Source organism: Convolutriloba macropyga, chromosome 8 (assembly GCF_964194025.1).
Source record: "Convolutriloba macropyga chromosome 8, txConMacr16.3, whole genome shotgun sequence".
Classification (NCBI taxonomy): Eukaryota; Metazoa; Xenacoelomorpha; order Acoela; family Convolutidae; genus Convolutriloba; species Convolutriloba macropyga.
Genome location: NC_134475.1, coordinates 15,546,526 through 15,571,907, shown reverse-complemented (window position 1 = coordinate 15,571,907; position 25,382 = coordinate 15,546,526). Strand labels below are relative to the sequence as shown.

Sequence of the window (25,382 nt, the reverse complement as noted above, 5' to 3'; positions counted from 1 at the left end):
GCTACACAGACGCCCTTTTGATTTTCATTTGATTAGATCTCAAAGGAAAGTTTTTGCCCGAAAGTGACTGTCCGAGCAAGGTAAAACCAAGCTCTGTTCAATTCATAATTTTTAATCATAACGCGATGGATCATGACAATGTTAATGAATTCAGTTTTGCAATGCTTTCGTTACAAATCATGGTCATCTATAACTTCGCAGGATCAAACCGCGAGCAAATAACTCGGATTAGTAAGCGGCAACTGAGAATTCTCGCGCTTTTAAAACAGCACCTTTTCTCAACATCAACCCCTAATTAGCTGAAACTGATGAAAAGATTAGATTAGAAAACATAAATTTTCTCTTTCGCAATCAAATTAATTGCATTTAAGAACCCGAGATGGACAATAAAATAATAAATCCTCTTTTTAAGTAAACATCGTTAAATACACAATGTACCAACAGAATACGAATACATTCATTATCCACATTTGTAAACTGAATTTTGATTATTAATACCAAGTCCACATTGCGATCTTAAATCTCTCAAGCCAATTTTTATCCAACCGTTCTAAACTTCTTACTTTTTTTCAATGGCTATTGTGTCTGTCAAAATTAAAAAGTCCAATTCATGTGCAAATCAGCCATAGATCTCTATATGCCACAGAAAATTTCCGATTGATATATAATCTTTTAGCAGTCAGCGAATTTGTACGAACAGTGACAGCATTTTGACATATAACCCATCGATGACATACAGACAAATTATTTGCAGTTTTTATCAAAAAGGCACCGAAATCAGTAGACGATAATAATCAGTAGCATGAACATTGATCACTTTTCGTTATGAAAATCAGTCTTCTGCTGTTGGGATTCTCTCAATACTGGAAGCCATCATTGAAGCATCGTTTTTTGGCCTGATTGGTCACCCAAGCAGTTTTATAATCCACTCCTGTGAAACAGTCAATGATTTGAGGAAACATGATTTTGAAACGGATCTCCTTTCCCGAAGACACCCAGCATTTATATTTTAAGACCATAGTACGGATAGAGATAAATTGTAATTCATATTCTCAACTTTAGATTATGCAAACTAACGAATTCGCTTTCTGGTACAAGGCTGTGAATTAAATTGTGTAACCAGGGGTTGGGGTTCCCTTGTTTTGAAATTCTTGATAATTTTAACTAGGAAGGCTGCAACTCGATTGTTTGTTACCTTGTAGAATTCGCGAAATCGTTTGGCATCGTATGTTCTGATCGCTATTGTGAGCTCCTGAAACGCAGTTTTTGAACCAATTATATAGCATCAACTTTGATCATCATCTCATCTAACATTTCGACAGAATTTTTAAGAATTAAATTCAAAAATGGGACAAATAGTGGCGCGCTTTTCACTTGACTTTTAGTAGTAACTGCTGACAATTGAGAAGTGCTGCAAAAATTGTGAATGAGAGAAATCTGGCAAAAAATGCAAACTGATGAATTGAAAATAAAATTTTCATGAAGTATAAAACTACAGGCAGAAAAAATTTTTAAACATACCCGGCAGATTGCCGGAAAATAGCCGCCGTTGATTCCAATAAGCATGATTGGGATTGAAAGAATAGAAGATATTGAAAAAAAAAAGATTTTTGTTCAAAAACATTTTTTAAGTCCGATTTATTTTGATGGCATTTCTTCGTAGTTGAACATACTTCTGTTTCTTAAAGAGAGGCTACAGGGGCTACTATCAATACCAATAAGCATAAGAGATGGTAACTAAGACTTATAGGAACGACGTTCAAATAGCGGGCATCTAAAATTCGGCTTTATGGGTTTATCCCGTTTCTATTTGACTTCAATTTTTTATACTGACTGTGTTCATTTTGAATTGCTTTGCTGAGCAACTGATGTTAAAATTCACTTTTAGCAGAATGAGAGAAGAGAGAAACTAGCCTAGAGAAGTCAAAAAGATTTCACGCAAAATGTCGAAAAAGCAGCAAAATGGTAAAGCGAAAAAAAGTTCGACGAAGTAAAAAAGATTGGAGCGCTATAATAGCCGGCTGAGAAGATGAGGGCGGCTATTAAAAATCACAAATAACCACAAAGAAAAACTACAGCTAGCACTGCAAACGGTACGCTGGTAAACCGTCGCACCAAAACACCGAGGATGCATGAAGACCGCAGCACTAATATAACTGCTACAAACTTCGTCTGGGAGCAGATCAATTAATTGTTCCGACCCACTTTAGTGGGGGAGGAACTATATACGCAAATGGGTTTTTTGTTCAGACAATTTTGGTCGATCGATATAATCATGGCAGAGAGTTGTGAGTGGTATCATTAGAAAGCCTGTCCAGCGTAGAATATAGAACTAACAAGATTTTTTCAATATTAGACGTAATTCGAGTGTTTTTGTTCACATTTTCAGTATTTTTGACCCAATTTTCGTAAATTTTGCTAAAATAAGTTAAAATTATTAACTCCAGTGTTAATGATTTTATCTCTAAAGATAGAGGAGAGTTGCTCAATCGTTCGATCCCAGTTTTTTAGCTAATATTTATGCTAAATTTTTTCAAAACTCAAGACTTCCAAAATGGGACCAAATTTGCTTTTTAAGCGCACTTGCTTTCAATTTGCTGAAGTAGACACCTTAAAACTGCAGCCATATTTTTTCTAAGCTAACAAAAAGAGCTATTTGTACTCCCGCTGGCTTTAAGAGTCTTCTGGAATTGTAATTTTGCGAGTTTTTCCCAAACTTAAACTCGTTAATTATACAAAAAGCATTATTAAAATTTGATTAACTAAAATTTAATAAAAACATCGATCTATTTTAAAACCATTTGCACAATAAAGAGTTTTGTTAGACGCGCAGCAATATCTGGGCTGCTCTTGATCTCATCATGGATCCTTACGATAAAAAGTTTCTTAGAATTTAATGGGTGCACAACCTTTATTTCAAAATAACTCCACTAAATAAATGCTTACGTAAAGTACTGGCAAGTATTTCAACTCAGGGATAAACAAGGCCTAACGAGATTATATTATGATTCCAGAGTTAAGCTCTTAATTTTTTTATGGCTGTGATCAACTGTTTTCGTAAAAATTTTATGGACTTCTTGAGTTTTACTTTAATTTGTTATAATTTTTGTAGACCAATAACTTAGTGTCCCCCATAAAAGATCCAGTTTGCTTTTTAAGAGGTAAAAATGAACCGGGACAATATTTTCAGTTGTTATCTAATGTCTGTTATGACTCTGGATATATTTGTTTTAAGAAAATATCGTTGAAGTTTTGAACTTCGCCACTATTCTATCTTTTTCCAACTGCGGGTGAAGTCTCAGTAATAACAAGGGGAAACCAATTTTCTGTGAGTTATAAATTAATGTCGGTTACGTTTTTATTTTCACCTAATGGTTTCTTTGTTTTGATACGACGCGTTTTCATTTTTTTTTAGCATAATTGCATATTTTATGAGTTCAATTTGTTTCCTTGTCGATTTCTCATTTATTGAAAAGTGCAATTGAAGGAAAGCATAAAAAGGAAAAGGCACAGCTTTGAAAAAAACGCGTTTCTGGGTATGTTAATTGTTTTGAATACTTTATACTTTTTGACTGATACAGCCTATGCTTGTTTTGTTTGTTGTGCGCTATATAATTGATAACGATAGGTCTCAATTTTTTTCACAGGACGTATAACTCAACCTACTTAAAGATTTCAGTTTATAGCTGTTTGTTTAAATAACTTTAAATTTAAATTACAAAAGTTTTTTTTCAACAGTTTCCTTTTTGCTTTTATTTTCGTCACCATGTAACTCAACCTCACCAATTAGAAGTCTTAATTACTTTCGTTGATTCAAACATTCTTTGCACTTGGCTATACCTTGTGACTGATTGCTTCGACCATTTAGTTTCCTAAAAAGTTTTCGTGATTTTTATACTGTTCAAGTTTTGTTTTTCTTTTTTTTGCCATGTCTACGTAGTTGTTTTATAAGGAAGACTCGTTAATGTTATGGTGTGGAGAAAGTGATGATTGCAGGTAACATCCTATAATTATAGTGCCTTCAACAGTGTGAGGTCGCAAAATCGTTTGAAGTTTTGGCTTCTTTCTGTATTTGTTACTCAGTGGGGTCCTGACTTAGTCTGATTATTAACAGGCCCAATAGATTTTCTGAGGTGTTGCAACTTAATTCATCGCTTTTTATTGAGATCTTAAGTCTGACTTTGGAATTATTTGTTTTCAAAAATAAATTTGGATTTTTGAGCTTCGGCATTTCTTTAATTTTTTCGGTCGATTTGTAGCCCAACCTCTGTAAACACAGGTCACAACCCGTTTCCAGCGAGCTCTAAAATAATCTTTATAACGGTTTCCGCTTTAAACATTTCTTTCTCGGCTATGTTACTGCTCTTATTGAGAAACTTTTAAAATTTTTGAGATTATTGTATACTTGTACACTTGAAAGGATATATTTTATTTTAATTTATAACAATAATCGTAGGTCCCATTGGCTTTGAATTTTTTGAAATTGAACATTGGATAAGGACATGTCTCAATTGCTTCCTATGGAGATATAAATGAACTTTTTAGTGATTTGAGTTGACATCTAATGACATTAATAACTTTGAAATTAATTGTTTTCAAAAATAGAAACGTACTTTTGAACTTGGCACCTTCGTGCTCGACCTGTTAACCAGTCGCATTGAGGACAGGTGCCATATTTTTTCGAATGAAGTATAGGTTAAATTGTTTGGTTTAGGTTTAATCTGATGCGAGTTTGATTTTATTATATTATTTTTATTATAGACATCAAGTTTTGGTCGTAAATAATGTTTGTTATTTGATTTTTATTATTGTCGTTTCTAGTAGTCCTATTATCAAAAACTTTCATCAGCCTTCTAGCGTGGCATTATTGTATTCCATTGGTTGTTGATTAACCGATATTTATGTTTTTGAGAGATTTCTATCTCTTGATCATTTGGTAGCCAATTAAGTCAAGACTGTGGACAAGCGGGGTCGGAACATTATGTGCGTACGCACATTACCAAGCCTCCTTGTTACCATATGCAGTCTTTGTTCCCAGCAACCTGACCAATCTAAGGTACAACATCAGTTCATTCCTGTGTATAAGGTCACTATGAGTTCACACCATGAGGTATCTTTTGAAAAATACGCAAAGGCAACTAACATTGATCTTTTCTTGTGGTATGTTCTGAGAGGGGAGATAGGTCCCACTGATGTACTCCACCACACTTTCTCCATATTTCTCTACTGAGAACTTCAGAGCCCCTCCCGCCTCCATCAGGGCCATGTTACTCTGTGCATCTCTAAAAAGATTTACCAAAATCAAAGCTAAATAATTGATAGAAATAATTTAAATTCATTAAAAACTTCTTCCGTTATCACCCAAGTAGTTATGCGCTCCCAGTTACGATACATTGCCATATAGCTCATCATGTGTCAACAGAGCGGAACCAGAATATGGAACAACAAAGTTAGGGGGAACAGCCAGAAAAATTTCATTTTTTAAAAAGTCAAACAGCTATTGCTTACTCACTGACATTTTTTGCACGTAGCTTCGTACTTTGTGTATGCCCATTTGTGTTAATTTGTGATCTTATCTTGTTTTAATCTGACAAAGTCTTACAAAATAAATATTTGTAAATGATAACCACCTGTCTTATTAGCATCTTACAAGATACCATTTATTCTCAATGTTGCACAGAAAAAAAAGATAAAGCAAGCTTCTCGGAGAGCATATAAAAAGCTGAGTATAGCATACACTAAATAATTGAGTAAATATTGAAGATTTTCAAAGCTTACAAATTAAGTTCACAAAAATTAAAATTTTCCCATTATTTCGAATGCAAATACTCTCGGCCGAGAACTCGTACAGCCTTGTGTGTTGAATTACACATTTTATCACGCAGGGTCGTTTATTTGAAAAATTTAGAACCCATTTCTTTCCGCCTGGTAGATTATGACCCTGAATAATTTATGCTTTAAAACCTTTCTAATGGTGTATATAATTGTATTACATAGTCTTGCCTCTTGCACAATTCCATTTTTGCAGTACAAAAACATGCATTAGTTGTCTTACAAGGGTTAAAAGGAAACGACAGACTTGAACCAGTGCAAGTTCAAATCCGAGTTTATAGAGAGCAAATAGTATCTGAGCAGCGACTGAAGACTGTGATGTTGGTTTGGTTACCTTGGGTTGAAGCCAGGGGCACAACACACCGCGAAGCAGGCTGGTAGAATGTTGCTGAAAGTGAATTTACGGATATCAGCTGCACTTCCCGAAGCTTCATCTGAAACAGCCCAGCAGGTTATTTTTTTTAAAGATTTCTCCGTAGAAACACGTAAATTCTTCAGTATTGGGCATCAAAACATATTTGACATAAAAAGTAAAAATAAGAGCTAAAATATTTAACTCGCGATTTCAGCAAATCACAAAATAAATAGAATTTGTAAATGAATAATTGCAGTTACTGAGATTTTGAGACTGTGTGGTTGAAGTAAGTTCAAATATTTATGCTCCTTGGGGTTACCTTTGTTCACAAATAGTTTTACTGACGAGGTTGAAATGAGTGTGGAACAAACAAACATACCCGGTAGATTGCCGGAAAATAGCCGCCGTTGATTCCCATAACCAAGATTGGTGTTGAAAGAAGAGAAAAACTAATGAAAAAATACTTTTGTACACAAACAATTTTTGAAAGTGCGAAATATTTTGATGTTATTTTGGAGCTGAACATACTCCTGATTCGTAGTAAGACAACACAGGGGCTAGTATCAATACCATTAAGCATTAGAGATGGAAAGTAAGAACAAATTTTGAGTAACGGGCATCTAAAATTGGGCTTAAAGGAATATCCCGTTATTATTCCTGATTTCATTTTTGTTACTGACTCTGTTCATTTTGAATTGCTTTGCTGAGCAACTGCAGTCTAAAAATACTTTTAGCTGAATGAAAAAAGAGTGAAACCAGCCTAGAGAAATCAAAAATATTTCATGCAAAATGCTGAACAAGCTGTAAACAAACTTTTATTCGACGAAGTCGATCAATCAATAACTTACCAGTGTCAAAGTAGTAAAAGCATTTAAATCTCAATTACATCCATTAAATGAAAGTTAGCTTAGCGTTTTTTTAAGGAAAACTCAAATTCCATGAAAAAACATTGTCAAAAATACAAAGTCATGAACTTTCACCTACTAATAATAGTGCTTACTATTTTGATGCCATTTCGTAGTTGAGCTACTGTTTCTAAATGAGAGGATAAAGGGCTAATGTCAATAGCAATTAGCATTAGAGATTATCACAAAGACTTACAAGAACAAAGTTCAAGTAGAGGGCATCTACAATAGAGCTTAATGGGTTGATCTGGTTTCTATTTTTGATTTTCGTGACTGACTCTATTGCTTTCAGATTATTCTGCTGAGCAACTGCTGCTTAAAAGCACTTTGAGCAGAATGAGAGAATAGTGAAACTAGCCTAGAACTAGAGTAGAGCGAAAAAAAAATTATTCAGCAAAGTGAAAAAAGGTAGGAACGCTATAATAGCCAGTTGATACGCTAAGTCGGCTATTAATAAGACTAATACCAATGTAAGCTAGCAAACTATCTAACGAACTTTGATAAACTAATTCTCAATGTCTTAATGACCGGGCTTTATCGGTTTATCCCGTCTCTTGATTTTGATCTTTTGACCTTGACAGCATTCACCACATTGCGTAACTGAATGCGTGAAAGAATTCAAAATCCATTGAAACAGTGAGCAAAGTAAGTCAAAAGTCAAACGTGAAAATCATGACATATGTAAAACGAAAGACGTGATCAAAAGATAAAACAAATTTTAAAAAAACACAGCAGGACAAGTCCTGACGTACAATTCAAAATATTTCCATAGACTAAACAAAAAACTAGACTTAGAAGAGACGAGTGAATTGGAAAAAAAATCAATAAAAATCAGATCAAAAAAATAAAAAAAACGTAACCGAATAACGTCGCGCGAATTGCTCTCAAACCACCAGCGAGCGGTTGGCTTCGTCAGTAGCTAGCCACGGTTTAGTGTGGTTAGCTTTAGCTTGATTCGACTCTGCAACTTTTTGTTTCCTAGCCATGTTAGTGAATAAATCAAATACAAAACTGAAATTTTAAAAATTTGCGAAATTTAAAAAAACTTCTGGATTTTGCAGTGAAAATGTTCAAAATTTTTTTTGTCTCTGGAGTTTTGTCAAGAAACCATTTCCAAGACTTGAAAAGCTTCGTTTGCCACTAATGATAGTTAAACTCAAGAAAAAGACAAAAATATTCAAAAATTTTAAAACAATTGCAAATTTTGACAAAATCTTGCCGAAATTTTAACAAAATTCAAGATATTAAAATCTTCAACACAATTTCACTGTCTCATTAATTACAGAAGCAATGTTCTTCAATTGTATCGTAGGATATCATTACTCCAATTGTATATCGTCGGCTCAGTTCTGTATCATTGTTTCTTGATACCTCATTGTGTGCATTATTTGGATCAGCAAAACTTTTTCTCTTCTGAAAATTGACAGAGTGCTCCTGTTATTGTATTCGAACAAGTGTTCACAGGAAAATCATGAAAATAATGAAATATTGAGCACAACCTATTAACGTCGCGTGAAATGCTCTCAAACGAGGGGATCCGTCATTAGCTGGCCACGGTTTAGTTGAGGCTAGCTTTAGCTTAATTGAAGGGGCGTGAGGTGTACGCAACGGAGCAAATTCTAAGAACCGCACTTCACACCATGGGTATAAGTTTCCAAAACAGTTTCTGTGAATCGCATGCTTGTTTCAGAGAAAGTATAATGTGAATCGCATACTTGTTTCGGAGAAAGTGTGATTAGTGAGCTCGGAGAAAGTGTGATTAGTGAGCTGAAAAGCTCTAAGAGAACCTAATGCCCCCACTGGGCCCCACCTCTTTATACCATTTCCGAGGACGAAAAGTCAAATGGGTCAGACAAAAAATCGGTCATGCGAAAAATCGCATAAAAAAGCGACAGGATTATTATAATTCCTAAACTTCGTTTGACAGCAATTAACAATGATTTCAAAAAATCTTGTAAAGTCTTTCATGACAAAGGATTTCTAAAATTCAGCGTTAATGAGAGTGGTAGATGGTGATATTACGTTTCATAACAGCAGCTGAAGTGCGGCCTCAACAAGAGTTAGGGAGAGAGAGATATAAGAGTGTGGGAGAGATAAAACATAAACGAGAAAGAGAGAGAAGGAAAGAAACCCAACAGACAGACAGACTTAGAGAGAGCTAGGAAAATTTTTCATGATATGATTCGACTCTGCAACCTCTATTTCTCCAGCCTTGTTAGTAATTAAATTATATAGAAAAAACTGAGCAGTGCAAAAATTAACAGTGGGAAAATTTTCAGATTTCGCAGTGGAAAAATGATCAAAAACATTTTTCTCTCCGGAGTTCTCATGTAACCTATCTGCAATTCGTAAAAAGTTTCGTTGCCCAGTCATGATTGCTATACTCAGAAAAGGACAAAACTTAAAAATTTTTAAAATAGCAAAGTTTTACAAAATCTTGCTGAAATTCGTAATATTAATATCAACAGAACCATTTTATTGTCTCAAGAGACTATTCAATATCCCTAATTCAAGCCTTAAATAGTTTCACTGGCTCATAAAGATCCATAAACTTGTAACATAATAGTTCTCCGAAAAATTGGAAAAGTAAATTTTACAAAAAAATGCTAACGCTGGAGTCATTAGATTATTGATAACCATTCCACTAACTCTAAAACTATGCGACAGCTTATCATCGAACCTTTGTGGAGGTCCCTAGGACCCTGGTGCCGGAAAAAGATAAATTTAAAAAGACTCAAAAAACTTGAAATAATTTCCAATACCTTTACAAGTTGCTGATATTAAGATCTTGAAAAAAATTCTACTAGACCTAGACGCTATGCAGTAACCTATAATCAAACCCTAGAGGAGGCTATGTGCCTCTTGAGGCTGGAGAAACCTAAAAATGACAAAAAAATTCAAAAACTTGAAAAAATTGCAAGTTGCATAAAAAACTGCTAAAATTTCTGATAGCAAAAGTTGAAAACTAATCCATGGCCAAAAAAAGTTTGCAGTAACTTACTATCAAACCCTAGCGGAGATTTTTATTAGGTTGAAAAACATCAAAAATGCAATGTCAAAAAATTGATAAAAATTACAAAATTTATTAAAAAAATGCTAAAAGTCGTGGAGTTGATATCCTGAAACACATTCCATTACATTTAGAATCTATACAGTAAATACTCATCAAACCATAGGAGGTTCCTTGGCTCCTGAGGCTGGAGAAACCTAAAAACCGACAAAAATTTTCAAAAAAGTTGAAAAAATGCAAATTTTAAAAAAAAATTGCTAAAATTTGTCTGATTAAAAATTTTAAAGCTATTCTATGGCAAATAAAATTTTTTCAGTAACTTATTATCAAACCCCTAGGGACATTTTCTAGCCCCTGCTTCTGGAAAGACGCGAATAGTGAAAAATAAATCACAAAAAAAATGAAAAAATTTGCACTTTTTGTCAAATGCCAAAAATGCAAAAAATTGTAATGTTAAAACTTTGAAACCCTTCCACAACCACTAGAAATAATGCAGTAACTTATTTTAAAACGCTAAAGGAGATCCCTTGACACATACGGCTGAAAACAACTTAAAAAATGACAAACAAAATTTTCAGAAAGCTTGAAAAATTATGAAAGTTTTAAATTGCGTGTATTTAGCGACCGGTTGTCCGTAAGTAGGGGGGGGGGGGGGGGGGGTGCACGGGGGACTGATGGGGAGGAAGGGGTTGTGGGCAACAGCGGGGTCGGGGTGTCAACAGTGGGGGTGTCTTCAACCTTTAACAACCGCCCTTCACACCATAAGTACAAGTCTCCAAAACAGTTTGCGCTGAAACAGAGCTGAAAGGCTCTAAGAGCACTTAATGCCCGCTGGGCGCTACCTGTTTATCCAGTTTTTGAGGGCGAAAAGTCAAAAGCGTCAGACAAAAAATCGCTCAAGCGGAAAATCGACTAATATAATTGCTACAAACTTCGTTTTAGAACAATTAAACAGAAAATCAATGCCAAAATGCCGCATGTGCACAAAAAATCAGTAGCGATAAATGGAAATTTGATTCCTACAAAAAATCCGATCCAAAAAATTGAGAAACAATAAAAAACATACCCGGCAGATTGCCGGAAAATATCCGCCGTTGATTCCAATAAGCATGATTGGGATTGAGATAACAGAAGATATTGAAAAAAAAAAGATTTTTGTACAAAAACATTTTTTAAGTCCGATTTATTTTGATGGTATTTCGTAGTTGAACTTACTTCTGTTTCTTAGAGAGAGGCAACAGGGGCTACTATCAATACCAATAAGCATTAGAGATGGTAACTAAGACTTATAGGAACGACGTTCAAATAGCGGGCATCTAAAATTGGGCTTTATGGGTTTATCCCGTTTCTACTTCTGACTTCAATTTTTTATACTGACCGTGTTCATTTTGAATTGCTGTGCTGAGCAACTGATGTTCAAATTCACTTTTAGCAGAATGAGAGAAGAGAGAAACTAGCCTAGAGAAGTCAAAAAGATTTCACGCAAAATGTTGAAAAGGCGGCAAAATGAGGTAAAGCGAAACATTTTTTTATTCGACGAAGTAAAAAAAAAAATAGGAGCGCTATAATAGCCGGCTGAGAAGATGAGGGCGGCTATTAATTAAAGTGAAATTGCCGCAGGTGAACAAAAAACCACTAGCGAGAAAGCGAATTTTTGTTCTAACACTCCTTTCTCACTCTACTTTAAAATTAGAGCGAAAAAGTTTCACGCCGCAAAAACACTCGCGTTTTTGCTCCACTTCCTGTTTCTGCGTGACCAAAATCACTACTTCAATTTGATTACAAAAATCATGAAAATGTGTGAACAGATCTTCAAAAAAAGTCAGCGCCCCAATTCAATTTCTTTGAATTGTAACAAATTCTTTGAATTGTAAAAAAGGAGAGCGCCTAAATAATAGCCGTTGAGAGGCTGACGGCGGCTATTAATAAATATTACAAAATGCTGAGCAACTACTAACCTGCCACCTCGATAAATTTCTTCAGTATTGTGAAGCACAGCTTCTGTGTCTGAAACAAATTCTACTTTTCATTTACAACAAAAAAGTGGACAAAAATGTTTAACCCCGGCATCAGTCAAAATTAAAAAAAATCATCTAATGGATTTAAATCGAGCCGCGATTAGTTGACCCTGCGAATGATTTCATACGTCACCAAACGGTCTGATGCTGCTTTTTACAATATTTTGCCAATATTTCTCTACGTAAGCATTATGCTACCTTTTCGACACATCAAATAAGGCTCCATCGAAATTTGCCGTTTTACCGGTCTAATTTAATCTCATAACAGGCGCCCAATGGACTTATGTAAAACCCTGAGCTTTCTAGGCATATTAGAAAACATTTGTCACTGTTGTTGCGAGTGATTTTTTTTATTGAGTGATATTTTAGGTTTGTTAAATTTTAGGTTTTCTTAATATTTTTATATGCAATATCTGCGGCATCGAGTAGATAGTAAATACCACTGGATCTGGGAAATGTAGTGCTCCGTCTGCGACACTCATTAGCACCATCCACACCACATCCTGCCCCTTCCCACTGATGACTGGGAAGGCCTCGTTGTGCAAGATAGTGTTGATGAAGGTGAAGAAGGACCTCTTAAGCTGGCTGCGCAGCTCTGTCATCGTTGCCTCGTCTAATCACATCCCGAACAAAATAGCACTTATAGAAGCTCAGTTTTGGTTTCTTATCATTTCCAACATGCTCAATAGCACTGCGCTTATAAAAAAAATTCAACAAAAATAACATAGCTGTCGGATCGCCAGAAAATAGCTGCAGACTTCGTATTTTTATTTTGAGATAGGCAAGTCGATCGCGCGAATGAATGAAAAAAGCTCTCTATCAAGAATGAAAAATGACATCACGCAAGCAACAGAGCATAAACTGCTTGAAGCAACGACTCAACAGGAAGCAGATTTGAAATGAGTGTGACCTCAATTGGAACTAACTTCGAAACAAAAACTTTAGACAGAAGACTCCGAATTGGACTCAAAAAGAAAATTCATCCAGAACCACAGCAATCTATTCAACTAGCAAAACAAAAATACTTGATTGATTACACTAACATCAAAAAATTTAAATGAAATGAGAAAAACAAACACTGATATCATGTTGCTTATCGTTCTTCACAAGTTCCAAGAAAAATTTTGTACCGAAGTAACCTTTGTTCGGTGAACCACTATCACAAGAGGCAACAGTAAACAATCTGTATAATTCGAAATTCGAGACGGAAAAAAGTGAAAACGAGGAACAAAAAAATCAAGAGAAATTTTTCGACAACATTTTCTCGATCTTGCTAGGGCCCACTGATTGTTTTGAGCAAACCTTTAGATTCGGTTTCCCTTCGATCAGTGACCATCGAACAACAGAAGAAAAAACAATATACTACCCTCAAAAAAACCAAAAAGAAAAACCTGTTGTTTTAGAAAAAAACATAACCGACTAAACGTCGAAAGAATTGCTCTCCAACGACTAGTGGGAGCCCTAATCAATTGCAGCCTGCTTCAGTTGGAGGGCGGGGGAGCCTAAATGGGACTAAGAAGTTCAATAGTGGGCTTCAAATAACCACATTAGAGGTTAAGATATATCACTATTAAGATCTAAAGTAAAAAATGGCACCAGTATCGGCGCACTTTTCATTTGACTTTTAGTATTAAATTGCCGCCAATTGAATTCCGCTCCTTGAAATTGTGATTGAGAGAGAAATTAAAATCACGTGAAACGCAAAAAGTCAAGGGCGTAAACGTCACTCGAAAATTCAAAATTGTCAAGCGAAAATTTTGCATCAAAACAAGACACACACGTTTACAATAATTGCTATGAACTTTGTTCAAGAGCAATTAAAAATTGTTCTACTAATTTCATTCCGAATGGGCCTATTCAAATGTTTTCTTTCAGAAATTTCACCCACATAAAAGCTGCGAATTAACAATCCAACAAAAATCCTCGAAAAGCGTAAAGACGGAAGAACTAGGCAAAAATTTCAAACATAGCCGGTATATTGCCGGAAAAGCTGCAAAAGAATAGACTTGTATGCAATGCGCAAAACAGAGATTTGGAAAAAAGTTATAGCAGCCAACATTTAATCAAAAGGGGGTGTACATTGTGGGTCCAAAAAAACTTTTGACGAAGCACATGTTTGAACCTCCAAGCCCCAGCGTAAGAATCGGCTGCACTAATCACTAGGCTACAAGTCCCTCAAGCTCTCTCATATTACACAACTTTGTTTTAGCAACAAACAAATTCTGAAGGCGAGCAATTTAGGTCACGCGAACAGCAAATCAGGCGTGAAAAAGTGACTGAAAACGTGAAGCGACAGAATGTTCTAGAACAAAAAGTAAAATGAAAAAGAGCGTCAGAGGACAAAACAAAAAAAACAAGAGAACCGCAATATAGCTCCGCTCAGCTTACAGCTTCGCAGCTAGAAAAATAAAACAATTAGGCAAAAATTTAGCTTAAATTAATCAAATTGTCTTAATCTAAACAACTCAAAAAAATAATAATGAATAGAAAATCGAACAAAAACAAAAAAAATAGGAAACTTAACAAAAAACTACCTTTCACTTATAAAAACCGGAAATGGACACAAAAATTATTAACAAATGGAAAATAGAAAAAAGACAAAAGTAGCTCAAAGTTGCATCTTAAAAACTAACTTAGACTTCAGAAATCATCTTAAACGTACAGCCATAAGTTAAACAAGTTAAGAACAACTCAGGCCAGAGAGTTAGATTTAAAACAGAAACTGTTTCGAAAAAGACACGTGAACAAAAAGTTCCACTCAATTAACATTAATTTCTTCACACCTATTTGTCTCGATATCCTTTGAAGCCGCAGGATCAAAATAATCACTCTTCTCTCTCGGCTCTCCAATTTTGTGGGGACAAAATCAAAGTTTTGTCAGGTGCGGCATAGAGTTCTACCACTTGTTCTAAAACACCTTTGATGAAAAAATACGATAACTCATGCGAGCCGACTCGATTAGTGAACATCGAACAACAGAAGAAAAAACAATATACTAGCCTCAAAAAAACAAAAAGAAAAACCTGTTGTTCTAGAAAAAACATAACCGACTAAAAGTCGGGAGAATTGCTCTCGAACGACTAGTGGGAGCTCTAATCAATTGCAGCCTGCTTCAGTTTGAGGGCGGGGGAGGGAGGGAGGGGGAGCCTAAATGTGACTAAGAAGTTCAATCGTGGGCTTCAAATAACCACATTAGAGGTTAAGATATATCACTATTAAGATCTAAAGTAAAAAATGGCACCAGTATCGGCGCACTTTTCATTTGACTTTTAGAATTAAATTGCCGCCAATTGAATTCAGCTCCTTGAAATTGTGATTGAGAGAGAAATTTAGATCACGTGAAACGCAAAGAGTCGAAGGGCGTAAACGTCACTCGAAAATTCTAAATTGTCAAGCAAAAATTTTGCATCAAAACAAGACACACACGTTTACAATAATTGCTATGAACTTTGTTCAAGAGCAATTAAAAATTGTTCTACTAATTTCACTACGAATTGGCCTATTCAAATGTTTTCTTTCAGAAATTTCACCCACATAAAAGCTGCAAATTAACAATTCAACAAAGTTCCTCGAAAAGCGTAAAGACGGAAGAAATAGGCAAAAATATCAACATAGCTGGTATATTGCCGGAAAAGCTGCAAAAGAATAGACTTGCATGCCGCAAAACAGAGACTTGGAAACAAGTCATCGCAGCCAACTTTTAATCAAAAGGGGGTGTACATTGTGGGTCCAAAAAAACTTTTGACGAAGCATATGTTCGAACCTCCAAGCCCCAGCGTAAGAATCGGCTGCATTAATCATTAGGCTACAAGTCCCTCAAGCTCTCTCATATTACACAACTTTGTTTTAGCAACAAACAAATTCTGAAGGCGAGCAATTTAGGTCACGCGAACAGCAAATCAGGCGTGAAAAAGTGACTGAAAACGTGAAGCGACAGAATGTTCCAGAACAAAATGTAAAACGAAAAAGAGCGTCAAACGACAAAAAAACAAGAGCACCGCCATATAGCTCCGCTCAGCTTACAGCTTCGCAGCTAGAAAAATAAAACTTTTAGGCAAAAATTTAGCTTAAATTAATAGAATTGTCTTAATCTAAACAACTCAAAAATATAATAATGAATAGAAAATCGAACAAAAACAAAAAAAATTAGGAAACTTAACAAAAAACTACCTTTCACTTATAAAAACCGGAAATGGACACAAAAATTATTAACAAATGGAAAACAGAAAAAAGACAAAAGTTGCTCAAAGTTGCATCTTAAAAACTAACTTAGACTGTCAGAAATCATCTTAAACGTACAGCCATAAGTTAAACAAGTTAAGAACAACTCAGGCCAGAGAGTTAGATTTAAAACAGAAACTGTTTCGAAAAAGACACGTGAACAAAAAGTTCCACTCAATTAACATTAATTTCTTCACACCTATTTGTCTCGATATCCTTTGAAGCCACAGGATCAAAATAATCACTCTTCTCTCTCGGCTCTCCAATTTTGTGGGGACAAAATCAAAGTTTTGTCAGGTGCGGCATAGAGTTCTACCTCTTGTTCTAAAACACCTTCGATGAAAAAATACGATAACTCATGCGAGCCGACTCGATTAGTGAACATCGAACAACAGAAGAAAAAACAATATACTAGCCTCAAAAAACCAAAAAGAAAAACCTGTTGTTCTAGAAAAAACATAACCGACTAAAAGTCGGGAGAATTGCTCTCGAACGACTAGTGGGAGCTCTAATCAATTGCAGCCTGCTTCAGTTTGAGGGCGGGGGAGGGAGGGAGGGGGAGCCTAAATGTGACTAAGAAGTTCAATCGTGGGCTTCAAATAACCACATTAGAGGTTAAGATATATCACTATTAAGATCTAAAGTAAAAAATGGCACCAGTATCGGCGCACTTTTCATTTGACTTTTAGAATTAAATTGCCGCCAATTGAATTCAGCTCCTTGAAATTGTGATTGAGAGAGAAAATTAGATCACGTGAAACGCAAAGAGTCGAAGGGCGTAAACGTCACTCGAAAATTCAAAATTGTCAAGCAAAAATTTTGCATCAAAACAAGACACACACGTTTACAATAATTGCTATGAACTTTGTTCAAGATCAATCAAAAATTGTTCTACTAATTTCACTACGAATTGGCCTATTCAAATGTTTTCTTTCAGAAATTTCACCCACATAAAAGCTGCAAATTAACAATTCAACAAAGTTCCTCGAAAAGCGTAAAGACGGAAGAAATAGGCAAAAAAATCAACATAGCTGGTATATTGCCGGAAAAGCTGCAAAAGAATAGACTTGCATGCCGCAAAACAGAGACTTGGAAACAAGTCATCGCAGCCAACTTTTAATCAAAAGGGGGTGTACATTGTGGGTCCAAAAAAACTTTTGACGAAGCATATGTTCGAACCTCCAAGCCCCAGCGTAAGAATCGGCTGCATTAATCATTAGGCTACAAGTCCCTCAAGCTCTCTCATATTACACAACTTTGTTTTAGCAACAAACAAATTCTGAAGGCGAGCAATTTAGGTCACGCGAACAGCAAATCAGGCGTGAAAAAGTGACTGAAAACGTGAAGCGACAGAATGTTCCAGAACAAAATGTAAAACGAAAAAGAGCGTCAAACGACAAAAAAAAACAAAGAGCACCGCAATATAGCTCCGCTCAGCTTACAGCTTCGCAGCTAGAAAAATAAAACTTTTAGGCAAAAATTTAGCTTAAATTAATAGAATTGTCTTAATCTAAACAACTCAAAAATATAATAATGAATAGAAAATCGAACAAAAACAAAAAAAATTATGAAACTTAACAAAAAACTACCTTTCACTTATAAAAACCGGAAATGGACACAAAAATTATTAACAAATGGAAAACAGAAAAAAGACAAAAGTAGCTCAAAGTTGCATCTTAAAAACTAACTTAGACTGTCAGAAATCATCTTAAACGTACAGCCATAAGTTAAACAAGTTAAGAACAACTCAGGCCAGAGAGTTAGATTTAAAACAGAAACTGTTTCGAAAAAGACACGTGAACAAAAAGTTCCACTCAATTAACATTAATTTCTTCACACCTATTTGTCTCGATATCCTTTGAAGCCACAGGATCAAAATAATCACTCTTCTCTCTCGGCTCTCCAATTTTGTGGGGACAAAATCAAAGTTTTGTCAGGTGCGGCATAGAGTTCTACCTCTTGTTCTAAAACACCTTCGATGAAAAAATACGATAACTCATGCGAGCCGACTCGATTAGTGAACATCGAACAACAGAAGAAAAAACAATATACTAGCCTCAAAAAACCAAAAAGAAAAACCTGTTGTTCTAGAAAAAACATAACCGACTAAAAGTCGGGAGAATTGCTCTCGAACGACTAGTGGGAGCTCTAATCAATTGCAGCCTGCTTCAGTTTGAGGGCGGGGGAGGGAGGGAGGGGGAGCCTAAATGTGACTAAGAAGTTCAATCGTGGGCTTCAAATAACCACATTAGAGGTTAAGATATATCACTATTAAGATCTAAAGTAAAAATGGCACCAGTATCGGCGCACTTTTCATTTGACTTTTAGAATTAAATTGCCGCCAATTGAATTCAGCTCCTTGAAATTGTGATTGAGAGAGAAATTTAGATCACGTGAAACGCAAAGAGTCGAAGGGCGTAAACGTCACTCGAAAATTCAAAATTGTCAAGCAAAAATTTTGCATCAAAACAAGACACACACGTTTACAATAATTGCTATGAACTTTGTTCAAGAGCAATTAAAAATTGTTCTACTAATTTCACTACGAATTGGCCTATTCAAATGTTTTCTTTCAGAAATTTCACCCACATAAAAGCTGCAAATTAACAATTCAACAAAGTTCCTCGAAAAGCGTAAAGACGGAAGAAATAGGCAAAAATATCAACATAGCTGGTATATTGCCGGAAAAGCTGCAAAAGAATAGACTTGCATGCCGCAAAACAGAGACTTGGAAACAAGTCATCGCAGCCAACTTTTAATCAAAAGGGGGTGTACATTGTGGGTCCAAAAAACTTTTGACGAAGCATATGTTCGAACCTCCAAGCCCCAGCGTAAGAATCGGCTGCATTAATCATTAGGCTACAAGTCCCTCAAGCTCTCTCATATTACACAACTTTGTTTTAGCAACAAACAAATTCTGAAGGCGAGCAATTTAGGTCACGCGAACAGCAAATCAGGCGTGAAAAAGTGACTGAAAACGTGAAGCGACAGAATGTTCCAGAACAAAATGTAAAACGAAAAAGAGCGTCAAACGACAAAAAAAACAACAGCACCGCAATATAGCTCCGCTCAGCTTACAGCTTCGCAGCTAGAAAAATAAAACTTTTAGGCAAAAATTTAGCTTAAATTAATAGAATTGTCTTAATCTAAACAACTCAAAAATATAATAATGAATAGAGAAACGAACAAAAACAAAAAAAAGGAAACTTAACAAAATACTACCTTTCACTAATAAAAACAGGAAATGGATACAAAAATTACTAACAAATGGAAAACAGAAAAAAGACAAAAGTAGCTCAAAGTTGCATCTTAAAAACTAACTTAGACTGTCAGAAATCATCTTAAACGTACAGCCACAAGTTAAACAAGTTAAGAACAATTCAGGCCAGAGAGTTAGATTTAAAACAGAAACTGTTCCGAAAAAGACACGTGAACAAAAAGTTTCGTCAGGTGCGGCATAGAGTTCTACCTCTTGTTCTAAAACACCTTCGATGAAAAATTACGATAACTCATGCGAGTCGACTCGATTAGTGACCATCAAACAACAGAAGACAAAACAATATACTAGCCTCAAAAAACCAAAAAGAAAAACCTGTTGTTCTAGAAAAAACAACCGACTAAAAGTCGGGAGAATTGCTCTCGAACGACTAGTGGGAGCTCTAATCAATTGCAGCCTGCTTCAGTTTGAGGGCGGGGGAGGGAGGGAGGGGGAGCCTAAATGTGACTAAGAAGTTCAAACGTGGGCTTCAAATAACCACATTAGAGGTTAAGATATATCACTATTAAGATCTAAAGTAAAAAATGGCACAAGTATCGGCGCACTTTTCATTTGACTTTTAGTATTAAATTGCCGCCAATTGAATTCAGCTCCTTGAAATTGTGATTGAGAGAGAAATTTAGATCACGCGAAACGCAAAAAGTCGAAGGGCGTAAACGTCACTCGAAAATTCAAAATTGTCAAGCAAAAATTTTGCATCAAAATAAGACACACACGTTTACAATAATTGCTATGAACTTTGTTCAAGAGCAATTAAAAATTGTTCTACTAATTTCATTACGAATTGGCCTATTCAAATGTTTTCTTTCAGAAATTTCACCCACATAAAAGCTGCAAATTAACAATTCAACAAAGTTCCTCGAAAAGCGTAAAGACGCAAGAAATAGGCAAAAATATCAACATAGCCGGTATATTGCCCGAAAAGCTGCAAAAGAATAGACTTGCATGCCACGAAACAGAGATTTGGAAACAAGTTATCGCAGCCAACTTTTAATCAAAAGGGGGTGTACATTGTGGGTCCAAAAAAACTTTTGACGAAGCTTATGTTCGAACCTCCAAGCCCCAGCGTAAGAATCGGCTGCATTAATCATTAGGCTACAAGTCCCTCAAGCTCTCTCATATTACACAACTTTGTTTTAGCAACAAACAAATTCTGAAGGCGAGCAATTTAGGTCAAGCGAACAGCAAATCAGGCGTGAAAAAGTGACTGAAAACGTGAAGCGACAGAATGTTCTAGAACGAAATGTAAAACGAAAAAGAGCGTCAAACGACAAAACAAAAAACAAGAGCACCGCAAAATAGCTCCGCTCAGCTTACGGCTTCGCAGCTAGAAAAATAAAACAATTAGGCAAAAATTTAGCTGAAATTAATCGAATTGTCTTAATCTAAACAACTCAAAAATATAATAATGAATAGAAAAACGAACAAAAACAAAAAAAAATAAGAAACTTAAAAAACTACCTTTCACTAATAAAAAACAGAAATGGATACAAAAATTACTAACAAATGGAAAACAGAAAAAAGACAAAAGTAGCTCAAAGTTGCATCTTAAAAAACTAACTTAGACTGTCAGAAATCATCTTAAACGTACAGCCACAAGTTAAACAAAGTAAGAACAACTCCGGCCAGAGAGTTAGATTTAAAACAGAAACTGTTTCGAAAAAGACACGTGAACAAAAAGTTCCACTCAATTAACATTAATTTCTTCACACCTATTTGTCACGATATCCTTTGAAGCCACAGTATCAAAATAATCACTCTTCTCTCTCGGCTCTCCAATTTTGTGGGGACAAAATCAAAGTTTTGTCAGGTGCGGCATAGAACTCTACCTCTTGTTCTAAAACACCTTCGATGAAAAATTACGACAACTCATGCGAGCCGACTCGATTAGTGACCATCGAACAACAGAAGAAAAAACAATATACTACCCTCAAAAAAACCAAAAAGAAAAACCTGTTGTTTTAGAAAAAACATAACCGACTAAATGTCGGGAGAATTGCTCTCGAACGACTAGTGGGAGCTCTAATCAATTGCAGCCTGCTTCAGTTTGAGGGCGGGCCAGGGAGGGAGGGGGAGCCTAAATGTGACTAAGAAGTTCAATCGTGGGCTTCAAATAACCACATTAGAGGTTAAGATATATCACTGTTAAGATCTAAAGTAAAAAATGGCACCAGTATTGGCGCACTTTTCATTTGACTTTTAGTATTAAATTGCCGCCAATTGAATTCAGCTCCTTGAAATTGTGATTGAGAGAGAAATTTAGATCACGTGAAACGCAAAAGTCAAGGGCGTAAACGTCACTCGAAAATTCAAAATTGTCAAGCGAAAATTTTGCATCAAAACAAGACACACAAGTTTACAATAATTGCTATGAACTTTGTTCAAGACCAATTAAAAATTGTTCTACTAATTTCATTACGAATTGGCCTATTCAAATGTTTTCTTTCAGAGATTTCACCCACATAAAAGCTGCAAATTAACAATTCAACAAAGTTCCTCGAAAAGCGTAAAGACGGAAGAAATAGGCAAAAATATCAACATAGCTGGTATATTGCCGGAAAAGCTGCAAAAGAATATACTTGCATGCAATGCGCAAAACAGAGATTTGGAAAAAAAAGTTATCGCAGCCACCTTTTAATCAAAAGTCGGTGCTGATTTTGGGTCCAAAAAACTTTTGACGAAGCAGATGTTCGAACCTCCAAGCCCCAGCGTAAGAATCGGCTGCATTAATCACTAGGCTACAATTCCCTCAAGCTCTCTCATATTACACAACTTTCTTTCAGCAAGGCGAGCAATTTAGGTCACGCGAACAGCAAATCAGGCGTGAAAAAGTGACTGAAAATGTGAAGCGACAGAATGTTCTAGAACAAAATGTAAAACGAAAAAGAGCGTCAAACGATAAAACAAAAAACAAGAGCACGGCAATATAGCACCGCTCAGCTCTAAGCTAGAAAAATGAAACAATTAGGCAAAAATTTAGCTTAAATTAATTGAATTGTCTTAATCTAAACAACTCAAAAATATAATAATGAATAGAAAAACGAACAAAAACAAAAAAAAATAGGAAACTTAACAAAAAACTACCTTTCAGTAATAAAAACCGGGAAATGGATACAAAAATTACTAACAAAATGGAAAACAGAAAAAAGACAAAAGTAGCTCAAAGTTGCATCTTAAAAACTAACTTAGACTGTCAGAAATCATCTTAAACGTACAGCTGCAAGTTAAACAAGTTAACAACTCAGGCCAGAGAGTTAGATTTAAAACAGAAACTGTTCCGAAAAAGACGCGTGAACAAAAAGTTTCGTCAGGTGCGGCATAGAGTTCTACATCTTGTTCTAAAACACCTACGATGAAAAATTACGATAACTCATGCGAGTCGACTCGATTAGTGACCATCGAACAACAGAAGAAAAAACAATATACTACCCTCAAAAAACCAAAAAGAAAAACCTGTTGTTTTAGAAAAAACATAACCGACTAAACGTCGGGAGAATTGCTCTCGAACGACTATTGGGAGCTCTAATCAATTGCAGCCTGCTTCAGTTTGAGGGCGGGGGAGCCTAAATGTGACTAAGAAGTTCAATCGTGGGCTTCAAATAACCACATTAGAGGTTAAGATATATCACTATTAAGATCTAAAGTAAAAAAATGGCACCAGTATCGGCGCACTTTTCATTTGACTTTTAGTATTAAATTGCCGCCAATTGAATTCCGCTCCTTGAAATTGTGATTGAGAGAGAAATTTAGATCAAGTGAAACGCAAAAAGTCAAGGGCATAAACGTCACTCGAAAATTCAAAATTGTCAAGCGAAAATTTTGCATCAAAACAAGACACACACGTTTACAATAATTGCTATGAACTTTGTTCAAGAGCAATTAAAAATTGTTCTACTAATTTCATTACGAATTGGCCTATTCAAATGTTTTCTTTCAGAAATTTCACCCACATAAAAGCTGCGAATTAACAATCCAACAAAGTTCCTCGAAAAGCGTAAAGACGGAAGGAAGAACTAGGCAAAAATATCAAACATAGCCGGTATATTGCCGGAAAAGCTGCAAAAGAATAGACTTGCATGCCGCAAAACAGAGATTTGGAAAAAAGTTATCGCAGCCAACTTTTATTCAAAAGGGGGTGTACATTGTGGGTCCAAAAAAAACTTTTGACGAAGCAGATGTTCGAACCTCCAAGCCCCAGCGTAAGAATCGGCTGCATTAATCACTAGGCTACAAGTCCCTCAAGCTCTCTCATATTACACAACTTTGTTTTAGTAACAAACAAATTCTGAAGGCGAGCAATTTAGGTCACGCGAACAGCAAATCAGGCGTGAAAAAGTGACTGAAAACGTGAAGCGACAGAATGTTCTAGAACGAAATGTAAAAAGAAAAAGAGCGTCAAACGACAAAACAAAAAAAACAAGAGCACCGCAATATAGCTCTGCTCAGCTTACAGCTTCGCAGCTAGAAAAATAAAACAATTACGCAAAAATTTAGCTTAAATTAATCGAATTGTCTTAATCTAAACAACTCAAAATAATAGTCATAAATAGAAAAACGAACAAAAACAAAAAAAATAGCAAACTGAACAAAAAACTACCTTTCACTAATAAAAACCGGAAATGGATACAAAAATTACTAACAAATGGAAAACAGAAAAAAGACAAAAGTAGCTCAAAGTTGCATCTTAAAAACTAACTTAGACTGTCAGAAATCATCTTAAACGTACAGCTACAAGTTAAACAAGTTAAGAACAACTCTGGCCAGAGAGTTAGATTTAAAACAGAAACTGTTTCGAAAAAGACACGTGAACAAAAAGTTCCGCTCAATTAACATTAATTTCTTCACGCCTATTTGTCTCGATATCTTTTGAAGCCACAGGATCAAAATAATCACTCTTCTCTCTCCGCTCTCCAATTTTGAGGGGACAAAATCTAAGTTTTGTCAGGTGCGGCATAGAGTTCTACCTCTTGTTCTAAAACAACTTCTATGAAAAATTACGATAATTCATGCGAGTCGATTCGATTAGTGACCATCGAACAACCGAAGAAAAAACAATAAACTACCCTCAAAAAAACCATAAAAACCTGTTGTTTTAGAAAAAACAAAACCAACTAAACGTCGGGAGAATTGCTCTCGAACGACTAGTGGAAGCTCTAATCAATTGGAGCCTGCTTCAGTTTGAGGGCGGGGGAGCCTAAATGTGACTAAGAAGTTCAATCGTGGGCTTCAAATAACCACATTAGAGGTTAAGATATATCACTATTAAGATCTAAAGTTAAAAAATGGCACCAGTATCGGCGCACTTTTCATTTGACTTTTAGTATTAAATTGCCGCCAATTGAATTCAGCTCTTTGAAATTGTGATTGAGAGAAATTTAGATCACGTGAAACGCAAAAAGTCAAGGGCGTAAACGTCACTCGAAAATTCAAAATTGTCAAGCAAAAATTTTGCATCAAAACAAGACACACACGTTTACAATAATTGCTATGAACTCTGTTCAAGAGCTATTAAAAATTGTTCTACTAATTTCATAACGAATTGGCCTATTCAAATGTTTTCTTTCAGAAATTTCACCCACAAAAGCTGCAAATTAACAATTCAACAAAGTTCCTCGAAAAGCGTAAAGACGGAAGGAAGAACTAGGCAAAAATATCAAACATAGCCGGTATATTGCCGGAAAAGCTGCAAAAGAATAGACTTGCATGCCGCAAAACAGAGATTTGGAAAAAAGTTATCGCAGCCAACTTTTATTCAAAAGGGGGT

At 35.5% G+C, this 25,382-nt stretch overlaps 1 protein-coding gene across 2 annotated transcripts in view; it reads right to left on the bottom strand.

Moving 5' to 3' along the window:
• Nucleotides 1-317: 317 nt before the first annotated feature.
• LOC142344505 (exportin-T-like) overlaps nucleotides 318-25,382 on the bottom strand; it is a 183,057-nt gene continuing 157,992 nt past the window's right edge. For both annotated transcript variants that reach the window (XM_075396206.1, XM_075396207.1), the window contains 6 exons: nucleotides 12,561-12,733; nucleotides 12,061-12,109; nucleotides 6,167-6,266; nucleotides 5,144-5,282; nucleotides 1,196-1,252; nucleotides 318-931 (listed from right to left, as the gene is read on the bottom strand). In XM_075396206.1, the coding sequence (XP_075252321.1) occupies nucleotides 905-931; nucleotides 1,196-1,252; nucleotides 5,144-5,282; nucleotides 6,167-6,266; nucleotides 12,061-12,109; nucleotides 12,561-12,733 (545 nt within the window). In that variant the 3' untranslated portion in view covers nucleotides 318-904. The remainder of the gene's footprint in view (nucleotides 932-1,195; nucleotides 1,253-5,143; nucleotides 5,283-6,166; nucleotides 6,267-12,060; nucleotides 12,110-12,560; nucleotides 12,734-25,382) is intronic.